Here is a 13,033-nt window from a genome sequence, read left to right on the forward strand (position 1 = left end):
ACACAGACACTTTAAGATGCATGCACAAATATATTGTGATGAAAATGTTTGAGCACACAGGTGCCACCTGCAGCTCTGTCTCTCAGCTCCAAGTTTCAGCTTCTTTATGTGGCAAAAGGAAACTCTTTCATGGTCAAATCAGAAGAAGGACTGTCATCCCTATGGTCATCCTCTGCTCATTTGGATGCTCAAGTCAATGCATTAAAGGTGTGCCCATTAGCAGAAAGTGTCGGGTAAGAAATGGGAGGTTTGGCAGGATCTCCATGACCCCAGGCTGTGGCCTGGTCTCCATAAAAATGCCCATCACAATGCTAACAGCTCTGTGCTGGTGGCACTGAAAGAGATGGTGACCAAAGAGGCTTTGTTATTCTCTTCAACCCAGAGGAAAATTTGCAAGTCTCAAAATGCAAACACACTCCCCTTGGGTAGAAATAATTGTGGCAGCTTTCTTTCCTTTTCTCACACCACCAGAGGTCACAAAGGGGGTTTTATCCTGTCCCTCTGCAGCTGTGCTCAGCCACTGGCCATGGTGGGGAGCTGGAGTCCTCACTGTCATTAGAACTGTGCAGGCCAGGGATGGCCCTGCTCCTGTGGTAAAGGAACACAGCACTGGTGTCAACTGCCCATGTTGGATCCCAGCCCAGGCACCTACCTGCAAGCTCATCAACTTGTTAAAGTACCAAGAAACAGCCAAGAGTTTGGCATACAATTCTAACTGCAGTCGGAGAAAAACACATCCTAAGCTTATCCAGGCCCACACACATGATAAGCTTGTAAGACCCACAGGATTTGGAAAAGATGCTACAGTATAGAGGAAATATGATGTGCTGTGGTTCAAAAAGGAAAAAGAAAGCAGAACTACTTGGGCATTGCTTTGTTGGTTGTTTCTTTTTCTCTTTTCCTTTTCCTATAACACTAAAGCTGGGAAGACTCAATGTCCATTTCAAAGGATATTTATCACACATCCAACCATTGCACTGAAAACTTCCTGTCCTTAAGAGACAGAGCACCAACAGGGTTCAAAAAGCAAATGAGAAATGTCAGGCATGGCTGGAGGCCAAAATAGCAGGTTTCTGAACTGGTTAGGTTTCTGAACTGGTTAGATTTCTGAACTGCCACTTCCCCTTCTGATGCAACCAAAGCTACAGCAGATGCTGCTGTGCTGCAGGGACATTTTTAGAAGGGGACCTTGGTGGAAGTGGTGCCAGCAGATGGCGATGGGATTTTGTCTAATGGCACACAGAACATGGGACAGGTGAGAAAGACTGGGATCAGTGAGTATTTGCACCTTACCAAGACAGGAGTTGCATTCCAGTAAGGAACTTCTCGTTCCACCATTTCGATGCCTACGATTCCCAAAGACCATATGTCCACTTTGGGGCCATATGGTTGGCCTGTCACCACTTCAGGCGCCAGCCACCCAGCAGCGCCGGCCACAGAGCTCCGTCTGCTCTGCTCAGGGCTGAGCTGAGCAAAGAGGCCAAAGTCAGCTGTGGAGAAAACAACAACCCATGAAAGCCAGCTCCAATTAGGAAACCAAGCAAAAGAATTCCCCACTCTCAGGCTAAGAATGTGCTGTTGAATCTCTTGGAGAACTGTCCACGCTCAATTTCTTTGGGGCTTTAGCCAAGGGAGTATGTAATCGGCCACTTCCAAAAAATCCCAGGTTTCTCAACGCTGCTAACAGCAGTGGACTTTATTCCCCTGAAGCTTTAGATTGTAGCTCCCTCTGTCTGGAAGGGACACACACAGAGCAAGGCCACTCTTGACTGCTTGTGGTTCCTTATACCTCTGTGCACGTTGCAACTGTGCCTTCAGCTCACAGCAGGAGTCCCTGCACTGCCATCAGCACAATTTTTGGGGAACTGGCTGTCACTCCAAGCAGCCCCACACCCACATCCCTGGAATGCTGCTCCTGACCAAGAATACACTGACCCAGCTTGACAGAACCGTCGGTTCTGAGAAGGATGTTTCTGCTCTTCACATCTTGGTGAATGATGTGGTTCGAGTGCAGAAAATCTAGTCCTTGCAGGCACTGAGAGGGAAAACATAAAGAGGAGAGCAAAAGTGAGTGATGTGATTTCATCCCACAAGACAGAAAACAAAGAATCTAAAAGATTCCCTCTGCAGGGGAATGGGCAGTAATGGCAGAACAGTAATGGCCACTGAGAGGAAGAGCTTGCTGCTCCAACACTTGCAGAGGAGGACCTTTCTGAGGAATGGCATGTCAGCTTTTGAGAGAGCAACAACACCTGCTGTTGCAGACTGTCCCCTGCAAACCAGCCAGGATGACTGCTGCTGCCATGGATGTGCTTTTTCCATGCAGAGGACAAAGGAGGGTTTTTGTCAAGAAAGGAAAAGTCCTCCCTTTGGTGTGAAGCAGATCTTTTTTGGGTGGGAGGCTGCATGACAAAGATTTCCTTGCTGGCCTCAGCACAGGCTTGGAAGTATCACATCAGTCACCTTCCTGAAGCAAAGAGCATTTTGGCTGCACTATGATCCTTTTCCGCTGAGGACTGTGGGAAATGAGTCTTTTTTTGTTTGCTGATCATTTCAAATCCTGCCACCAGCACCTCTGCTTTCACAGGCAAGGAATGCAGTGAAGACAGACTCCAGGCAAACATTTAGAGAGGCAAGGTGGAGAACAGCAAATACAAATACATGAGCCCGAGCGAGAATACAACAGCAGGAGAGAAGAGTACTGGCACTGAGTACAGGGAGTGCAGGAGCACTGGCAGGCCTTGCACTTGAGATGCTTTTACTTACCCATAGCACACCAGCAACACAGAACCAAAGCTTGGCACAGGAAATCACTGCAGGTCTGAGCCCCTGTTTCCCAGACAATCCTGCCCAAGCCCTTGGAAACACAGATGGGATTGCTGACCTCCCGACTGATGGCTGCTGCCTCATCTTCACACAGGGAGGTCGTGCTGATGATATCGCTCAGGGCACCTCCATCCATGTACTCCAGCACCAGCCAGAGTTCCTCACCCACAAGGTAGCTGAAAGAAGGAAACAAGGGCATGGAGGTGAACATGCTTGGCTGGGTTGTTTTCTTGACTGATTCCTGTTTCCAAGTTCCTTTGTGACAAGGACAGAATCAAAGGAATAGACATTCCCTTTCAGCTGTGCATTGTTTTCCATCTGTGCAGTCTCAAGGAGAAAGGCACAGTTCTAAAAAAAGAGATATCTTAAATAGCCAGCAAGTGAAAAATGCAGTTGAGTAAGAGATAAAAAACCTGTCAGGCATGGTGTTTCTGTAAATAAGCACCTAGTCTTCCTGGCATGGACAGCAATGGCAAAGAGTGGAAACAATCCAAGAAAAATCCATGTTATTTCACCCGGATGTAAAAAGACACTTGAATAAAATCAAGCCCCAAAACAAAGTTGTGGCTGTGAACCTACAGGCTATTGATTTAGTAAGATATGACTGATGCAGGTTTCTGAATAATTTTCAAACTATGTGTGTCAGGGAAGACTCATGCAGACAAGATGCACTCTCTTCCTATCCACTGGAGATGAAAAGAGCAAATATAATTACCTATAATTACAGCTCTATTTATTGCCAGTGACCAAAGTGGGATTTTACCTTGCATGTTTGCAAAATGTAAACAAACATTCACAACAACTCACCTGTCTAAATACTTGACAAGGTTGAGATTCCTATTCATTTTCATGACCATGAGTTCATTGACTTTTAGTTCCTTCTTCCTCAGTCCTTGAAGATCTATTTTCTTTATGGCCACCTAAAACGACATTGAAAATCAGTAACTTAAGTAATTGGTGGCACAAGACTACAATACAATGGAGCAAGTGATTTTGCAATGACACAGCTGAGCTGTGCCAAACTGCCTTGTGATTAGGCACTGCAGTAATTAGGAACTGATATTCCAACAGCCCATTTCTCTGCTCCCTTGGGAGCCAGTTACAGGACACGTGGGGTCACCGACATTTTGTCTTGTCCACTTGGTAACAGTGGTGTCTCAGCTACCAGCCAAAACCTCTGACCATACTCTCTGCTGCTCTTTCTAGGAATCAGAAGAATTAATCCATGCCTTAATACTCTGTGGATCCATCTTGGGCAATGGGCTGGGCTTAGGGCTTTTAGGGCACTTGCAGATCTCTCGCTATGTGCAGTTGCCAAGTGCAGCACTGCAGGTGGCCAGGGAACTAGCAGTAACTTTCCGATGGATTTGCTGGCAGCCAGAATCGAGAATTCAGGACTCTGAAGCTGTAGCCCCAAAGAGCAGGGAGGTGCTCTAAGGCACCACCTTTGTTTTAGCAATGGAGAGCGAGTGAGCGCGTCCTTGTCTGAAAGGAAGCGCTGCCCTGCGTGCCTTCCTTCCGGCAGCTGAGGAGGACAAAGTGCCAAATGTATTTTGCAGTCTGGCACCAGTCTGTGCTTCTTGTTCCTTTTCAGCACGGCTCTAGCCAAAGCTCCAGCCACAGCTCACACCAGAGGGGAAAGCCCCTCAAGAGCAGCAGAGTCTGCAGGGGCTGTTGACATTTACCTCTCTCCCTGTGGCATTGGTAAGTGCTCTGCAAACATCTGCAAAACTCCTAGAAACAAAAGAGAAGTAGAGAAAGGAGAAGCCATTTAGATCTTGCATTGAAAGCCAGCCCACACAGGAGATCTGTGCTGAAAATGCCTAAAACCTGCAGGATGCAGGAGGGCTCTGCCAGAAGGCAGATGATGCATTTTCCTCTCAAGTGCATGGGCACTGGGCCTGTCCCTGAAGTGCTGGAGTTTACTGCCTCAGCTCCTAAAGACAGCTTCTTCTTTCATCTTGGATTTCAGTTTCTGAAATAGAAACTGAAATCACAGTTTCAGATAGAAACTGTGCAGTTTCTATCCTAACCTCAGAGTATTTCCTTCAGCAAACTCTTGGAAAGAAATGTTCCTGGGAACTGTTACCTCACAGCTATCAGGGAGTAGTTTGCTCTTTCAGGCAAGCAAGATTCTTCCCCTTTTATTAGTGTGGCTGTATGATTTAGAGAGATAGAAAAATGCTAAGGAAATTAACACAGAACTATTCCACAACTGGGTGACAAGGAAATTTTCCAGGTCCTGTTCCTTGATGCAGGCAAGACCTCGGCAGCATGGAAGTGTCTCTGACAATGCCTTCTGAGCCCACTCACAAATTCTGTGCAGCATTGATAGATGGGACAATCTATCCCCAGTGTGTGAACATCTTTGCAGCTGGCCTGATTTCATGCTGGATAGACATTCCACCAGAAAAACACCTGGCCCGTGGTTATGTAGAAGTAACTGTGGTTGAACTCACCCGCTGCCAATATGTCCCAGTTCGGTGTATTTCATCATGGGATGTTCCTGGTTCACCATTCTCCCTGAGTGGAACAAAATGCAAGATGATGACTTTAAAGCAGAGATCCCAGCTTCCAGGAGATACAAAAGGCAGCCCCAGTGCCTGGAGCTCTGAGCCCTTTGTGGTCCACTGGGTAACAACAACAACAACCAGGCAGACAGCTCTGCAGCACAGGTGGCCAGCACAGAGACTGATTTTCTACAGCAATTTCTGTGGAGAAATGTCCCTAAATGTCCCCATGACACCAAACTCAGGAGAATCATTTGGTATGGTTATGCTGTCACCTGCACACAATGCACTATCCCTCAGACAAGAAACACAGCAGACGTACTCAGCAGCTCCAGGGAGTCACCCTCGATCTCCTGTTGCTGAGCAGCAGCTGGGTCAGCACGGGAGGTGAACAAACTGCCCTGGCTCCACTTCTCAGGTTGGGGAGAAAAGGATCCCTTAGACAATGCTGCTGCTGCTGCAGCAGGTTTGGTGACAGAGCCTGTGTAGATCTGGGACAAGAAATGAGTTGATGTCAGAAAGGTGGTTGGCAGAGATGACCCTGAGATCCCCTATTGAAATGCGAGCCTTTAGGGAGGTGCTGTCAGCCACATGCAGGGCTCTTCAATGGTTTTTTTCTGATGTCCCCTTCGCAAACTGGATGGGTCAAAACCAAAGGCAAGTTTTACTCGGGTTCATGGCCAGATTCGTGTTTGGTTTTCATAGATTTTCAGAAAGATGACTGCCACAATCACCATTCTACTTCCTCTCAAGGATTCCTTTCTCCTTACAAGGGCTACAGACACACTTGCAGCTTTGTTCAAAAGTTCTACCTCCTCCCACTGTGTCCTATTTTCCTGCATCATCTTAAGGTCATGCTCAACCTGTAGCACTTCTGGTGGGGATGGTACCTGTGCTTCACTCCTAACTTGTGGCTCTTCATTGCCAGACATTCGCTGGAAGTCTTTGCAGGCTGCCTGGTAAGATGTCAGCACTTGCACCTCAAATCAAACAGAACAAAGAAGTCAGACACTACAGCTTGTCCCTGTCAGCCAGGAATGGGGGACAGACAGCTTGTTTCAATCCTCCATCTGGGTCACCATGCTCCACTGTAAAAACACCTCAAGAAACAAGGCTATTCAGCGGCCCAGGAAGTGTCCATCAGAGCAGCTGTGATACACACCACAGCAGGATGGCACTCAGAGGCATGGCCCCACTCCCTGCTGCTCTGCACTGGGAAGGGAAGAAGGAAAGAAACCACCAGTTTGGTGACTGCAGTGGCTGCATCCCTCTTTCACTCACTTGCTTTTCTAGAGCCTGAGGGAGGCAATTAGCTGTCTCTCTGATAATTTTCATGTCTTCCTGAAGCCTCTTCTCCCATGCCTTGATTCTGGTGTGAGCTAGCAGAAGCTCAGCGTTCAGCTGTTCCTTCATGCTCTCTAAAAAACAAGTGAGAGGATGTTTCATGACTGGAGTGCCTGCCATTCTTTCACTCACCTGGTTGTGTTGATCGCCCCTCTGCTGATCAAGATTGTCCTCTTGAATTCTTCTCATGTCATCCTTGTTCCTCCTCTTCACTGCCATGATGGGACTCTGAGCTTTGGGCAGCTCTGCTTGTGGCTCTGCCTTGATCTTCTGTACACACAAATGCAGAGCAAGTGACTGGGAGCTGCCATCAGACTCAGCTTTTTTCCTTTTGCAGCCTCAAAATCACATTTATTCAACCACTTCTTTCTGCTTCCCTCCCCACCTCTGCCTCCATTGCAAACCTCCTGTCCCAAGGCTGATCTCTGCAGATTCCAAGGCTCTGTGCTTCCAGTGCCTGTGGGATTCCTGGCCTCCTCAGTCCCAAGGGCTGTGGTTTATGCCCTTCTTCCTGCCCTGCCCTCTTTCCCCTGGCCAGTCTGGCTTACCTGGCCTTTCTCCTGTGGCTCTTCCACCTGCTGCCCAAGCTGCTCTTCCTGCTTTCGGGCTGGGAACAGCTCTCCCTGAGTCTGGCATGGCATCTCTGATGAAGCAGTCTGCTCCTGCTCTCTCTCTAGAAGCACCTGCACAGAAAGCAAGAGAAGATGGGTTTCAGCTTCACATATGACCTTTGTGGGCCAAGACTCCAAGACTGCTGGGCTCACACGTTCCCAAAGCACTGTGCTGCTGCTCTGCTGGGTCATTCTCTGCTTGAGGGGAGGCACAGATTCCAAAGTGACCCTGGCCCTACAATCAGGGGCCATCTGGGACTGAAGCTCCAAGAGCCTCTCAGGCAGCTGACAGGGAAGGTGTGGCATTTCTCAAGGGTGTGGTGAGGGCCTCCCTCTGCTTCTGCCATGTTTTGTTTGTCTTTCAGTAGTGACTGACACCCTGCTCTGTCCCACAGCTCCATCCTGGCTCTGCAGGTGGCTTCCTGGTTGAGCTCCCTCTTTGTGAGAGACAATTTTGGAGTTCTCTTTGCCCCCTAAAACATGGAATTCTTCCACCTCTCTAGGACAGGCAGAAAATCAAGAGAATTAACTGGGGGCTTCAGGGAAGAAGAGACTGGAGGAGGAAAACAGCTCTGAGGGGAAAGAACCACCATATCTGGAGGAGAAAACATCCCTCTCTTCTCAGAATCAGTCAATGAAATGTGTTCTCTAATCCTCTCCTGAAAGAGGTGCTTTAGCATGTGGAACTTTACTTCTCCAACTGCTTTGGACTAGATGATCTGAATGGTCTCTTCCAACCTAGAATTTTTGTGATTCTGTGTGATTCTGTGGTTCAATATGTAAATTTTACAGTGCATAGATAGATAGGTAGGTAGATAGATAGATAGATAGATAGATAGATAGATAGATAGATAGATAAACAGATGCATCTAAATTTCTAAAATCTCTCTCTATTGTTGCTCTCTGTTGCTACACACATCAACAGTCAGCAGCCAGTGCCCCGAACATGAGCAATCCTGAACTTGATCTCCTGTTGCTCAATAAACCACATTCTTGGGGAATCTGTAGGTCCTTATGGAAAGGGATCAGACCCAGAGCACTGCAGTGGGAATTGCACTCTTTGTGCATCCGTGCTCGGGCAACTTCTTCTCTTGGACTCGACCACACTGATGGTGCTAAAGCGGCTGGAATCAGAAATGCAGCCCAGCCCCTCCCAGCTCCTGTGACCTCGGAGGAGCAGCTGGAATGCAAGGGCATTGATTCCCTACTCAATTTCCAAACACAACACACGCTGATTCCGTGGGCTACAAGAAGGCAGGGGCTGTGTTAGCCTGAAGGCTAAATCAAGGTCCTACTGGCTGGGTGGAAACCAGAAGAGTTCCTTCTGCACCAAGGTCCCTATCCCAACCTATGTGTTCCCAGGCAAAACAAATGCATCTTCTAGAAGTGACATCTTACAAAATACATGTAAAGCAGAATTTCTGGGACACCTGGAAAAGGGCACAAAATATAGAGGAAAAGAAACCTTAATTCCTGACACAAGAGAAAATGAACAGATCAAGTCCTCAAAAAAAACCAACAAACAAGAAGACAGAAGTGTCACCCACAAAAGTCTCTAAAGCCCTTGGATAAACTGATGGAATATTTGGCACTGGAAAAGCCATTCAGCTGAGCATTGTCATGCAGGGATTGATGGAAGCTTCGTGAAAGTGACTCAAGAGCCTTCCATGATCCTGGCTAAAACTCCCTCAGCAGCTCTTCCATGGCCTTATGCTGTACACCCTTACCCAGCTCCCCTGTCCTTCTGTGCACATGCTGAAGCCAGATGCTCTCCCAGAGGCACCAGCCCTTTGCTGCCCCAACATGACAGCTCAAGGGCCAAGTTCTGTGGTCGCTGGCTGGAGGAAATCCCGAGCTCCTGGCAGGACTCCAGCACCCAGCATCCTCAGCCTGCAACAGCAAAGTGCTGGCTGCTGCAAATCTTGCAGCTCTGCCTTGCACTAAAGACAGCACCACACACAACTGGCACTTACAGCATAAGAATATCCAAGCCCTGGTGTGAGCACTGATGGAGGCTGGTGCTCATCCTCCGCAATTTGCTCCTTGCTGGCTTCTTCTCCAGGAGCAGCGGGAGCCAGGGGAGAGACGGCTCTTGGTTCTGTCATCTGTGAGAAGAGAGGAGCATGAGGGAGATGCCATTTCCTATCATGTAGAACCTCATTTCTTTTCACATCTACCCCCACATCTTCGAAGGAAAAATCAAAATATTTCATAGTGACAGAGGGGTTCTAAGTCACAGCCACCAAATTAAAATGGGCCCATTCAACAGCACTCTAGATGGATATGAAGCTGAATTCCTCCCTGGCTGCTATCAGCAAGCAAGGTTGTTTTGGCAAAACCGAACTTTTAGTGCTTGAAAGCACTGAAATGGAAAAGTAGGAAAGCGACAGCAATGCCATTGCTACTGCTGCTGCAGACGTAGAAAACTCAAACTGGATCACAATCCCATCCAGGGCTGCAAAATGGCAGAAAACGTTGTGCAGAAGCATCTGTGCTTGCTGGAAAAAGAGGAAAATGCACAGGCCTTCTCTTCCTAACAAAACAACAAGCCAACAAGCCACAAGATGGAAGCATCAGCCACTCCACTGTGTAAAGGCTTTGGATGCAGTGAGGGCATGTTTGGTGGTGAAACAACCCTTGTGCTGAGCACTGTCATGCAGGGATTGATGAAAGTCTGTCGGAAGGTCCCTCAAGAGCCTCCCACTGTCGAGGCTAAAGCTCCCTCAGCACCTCCTCCCTGGCCTTGTGCTGCACCCCCTTGCCCAGCTGCCCTGTCCTTCTGTGCACACGCTGCAGCCCCTCCATGACTTTCTGCTCCCCAGGGCCCACAAGTGCACACAGCACTCCAGCTGTGGCCGCAGCGCTGCCCAGCACAGGGCCACGCTCACTGCCCTGCTCCTGCTGCCCCACTGCTGCTGGCACAGCCACCATGCCCTTCGCCTTCTTGGCCCCCTGGCCACACGCTGCCGCATCTTCAGCTGCTCAAAACCGCCAGCACCCCTGGCTCCTTTTGGTCCACCACCTCCTCAGCCACAAAGGTGCCCATTTCACTCCAGATAAAGCAGGCCCCATTGCAAGATGGCCTTCCTCTTCCGAGCAACACAACACAGCAGTCAAGCACTTGGAGATTCACCCCCACTCGAAGCTCCAAGGAACTTGCCAAAGCTGCAGACTGCACCAAAATATGCATCAGAAGAAACTGGCCGCTTCTGATTTTTGCCTCGCAAGAAGGCTTCGCAACTCCGCACTTTGTTTCTTTGGCCACACGGGACAGGAATGGCCCCCACAGCTGTATGGACCACACAATCCTCCCCTTGCAGCTTATCAAAAGCCAAAAGACAGCTGGTCCAAAAGAGACTGTACAAGTGAAGAACCACTCAAGGAAAGTGCAGACCGCTTTCCCAAGCCAAACATACCTTTCCAAAAAAGGAAAACCAACAAAACAAGGCCTGGGACCTCCAGCATTACCGCCTTTGCCCTTGGCCATAGCACTGCAGAAGCCAAGAGATAGAGCTTCCCTGAGCCAAGCAGCCAGATGCTCTCCCAGAGGCACCAGCCCTTTGCTGCCCCAACATGACAGCTCAAGGGCCAAGTTCTGTGGTCGCTGGCTGGAGGAAATCCCGAGCTCCTGGCAGGACTCCAGCACCCAGCATCCTCAGCCTGCAACAGCAAAGTGCTGGCTGCTCCAAATCTTGCAGCTCTGCCTTGCACTAAAGACAGCACCACACACAACTGGCACTTACAGCATCAGAATATCCCGGCCCTGGTGTGAGCACTGATGGAGGCTGGTGCTCATCCACCTCAATTTGCTCCACTTTGGCTTCTTCTCCAGGAGCAGCGGGAGCCAGGGGAGAGACGGCTCTTTGTTCTGTCATCTGTGAGAAGAGAGGAGCGTAACGGAGAGGCCGTTTCCTATCATGTAGAACCTCATTTCTTTTCACATCTATCACCACATTTCGAAGGAAAAATCAAAATATTTCATATTGACAGAGGGGTTCTAAGCCACAGCCACCAAATTAAAATGGGCCAATTCAACAGCACTCTAGATGGATATGAAGCTGATTTTCCTCCCTGGCTGCTATCAGCAAGCAAGGTTGTTTTAAGCACTGAAATGGAAAAGTAGGAAAGTGACAGCAATGCCATTGCTACTGCTGCTGCAGACGTAGAAAACTCAAACTGGATCACAATCCCATCCAGGGCTGCAAAATGGCAGAAAACGTTGTGCAGAAGCATCTGTGCTTGCTGGAAAAAGAGGAAAATGCACAGGCCTTCTCTTCCTAACAAAACAACAAGCCAACAAGCCACAAGGGGGAAGCATCAGCCACTCCATTGTGTAAAGGCTTTGGATGCAAGGGGGGCATGTTTGGTGGTGAAACAACCCTTGTGCTGAGCACTGTCACGCAGGGATTGATGAAAGTCTGTCGGAAGGTGCCTCAAGAGCCTCCCACTGTCGAGGCTAAAGCTCGCTCAGCACCTATTCCCTGGCCTTGTGCTGCACCCCCTTGCCCAGCTGCCCTGTCCTTCTGTGCACACGCTGCAGCCCCTCCATGACTTTCTGCTCCCCAGGGCCACAAGTGCACACAGCACTCCAGCTGTGGCCGCAGCGCTGCCCAGCACAGGGCCACGCTCACTGCCCTGCTCCTGCTGCCCCACTGCTGCTGGCACAGCCACCATGCCCTTGGCCTTCTTGGCCCCCTGGCCACATGCTGCCGCATCTTCAGCTGCTCAAAACCGCCAGCACCCCTGGCTCCTTTTGGTCCACCACCTCCTCAGCCACAAAGATGCCCATTTCACTCCTGATAAAGCAGGCCCCATTGCAAGATGGCCTTCCTCTTCCGAGCAACACAACACAGCAGTCAAGCACTTGGAGATTCACCCCCACTCCAAGATCCAAGGAACGTGCCAAAGCTGCAGACTGCACCAAAATATGCATCAGAAGAAACTGGCCGCTTCTGATTTTTGCCTCGCAAGAAGGCTTCGCAACTCCGCACTTTGTTTCTTTGGCCACATGGGACAGGAATGGCCCCCACAGCTGCATGGACCACACAATCCTCCCCTTGCAGCTTATCAAAAGCCAAAAGACAGCTGGTCCAAAAGAGACTGTACAAGTGAAGAACCACTCAAGGAAAGTGCAGACCGCTTTCCCAAGCCAAACATACCTTTCCAAAAAAGGAAAACCAACAAAACAAGGCCTGGGACCTCCAGCATTACCGCCTTTGCCCTTGGCCATAGCACTGCAGAAGCCAAGAGATAGAGCTTCCCTGAGCCAAGCAGCCAGATGCTCTCCCAGAGGCACCAGCCCTTTGCTGCCCCAACATGACAGCTCAAGGGCCAAGTTCTGTGGTCGCTGGCTGGAGGAAATCCCAAGCTCCTGGCAGGACTCCAGCACCCAGCATCCTCAGCCTGCAACAGCAAAGTGCTGGCTGCTCCAAATCTTGCAGCTCTGCCTTGCACTAAAGACAGCACCACACACAACTGGCACTTACAGCTTCAGAATATCCAGGCCCTGGTGTGAGCACTGATGGAGGCTGGTGCTCATCCACCTTAATTTGCTCCACTTTGGCTTCTTCTCCAGGAGCAGCGGGAGCCAGGGGAGAGACGGCTCTTGGTTCTGTCATCTGTGAGAAGAGAGGAGCGTAAGGGAGAGGCCGTTTCCTATCATGTAGAACCTCATTTCTTTTCACATCTACCCCCACATCTTCGAAGGAAAAATCAAAATATTTCATATTGACAGAGGGGTTC

General features: G+C 49.4%; 1 protein-coding gene across 1 annotated transcript in view; it reads right to left on the reverse strand.

The window, feature by feature from the left end:
- LOC132087019 (serine/threonine-protein kinase Pak-like) overlaps positions 1-13,033 on the reverse strand; it is a 49,779-nt gene that overhangs the window by 2,103 nt on the left and 34,643 nt on the right. The window contains exons 4-9 of the mRNA XM_059493045.1: positions 7,229-7,363; positions 6,618-6,950; positions 3,634-3,746; positions 2,885-3,002; positions 1,936-2,035; positions 1,294-1,490 (exon numbers count right to left, since the gene is read on the reverse strand). Of these exons, the coding sequence (XP_059349028.1) occupies positions 1,294-1,490; positions 1,936-2,035; positions 2,885-3,002; positions 3,634-3,746; positions 6,618-6,950; positions 7,229-7,363 (996 nt within the window). The remainder of the gene's footprint in view (positions 1-1,293; positions 1,491-1,935; positions 2,036-2,884; positions 3,003-3,633; positions 3,747-6,617; positions 6,951-7,228; positions 7,364-13,033) is intronic.

This window comes from Ammospiza nelsoni, chromosome Z (genome assembly GCF_027579445.1).
Source record: "Ammospiza nelsoni isolate bAmmNel1 chromosome Z, bAmmNel1.pri, whole genome shotgun sequence".
NCBI classification, from domain to species: Eukaryota; Metazoa; Chordata; class Aves; order Passeriformes; family Passerellidae; genus Ammospiza; species Ammospiza nelsoni.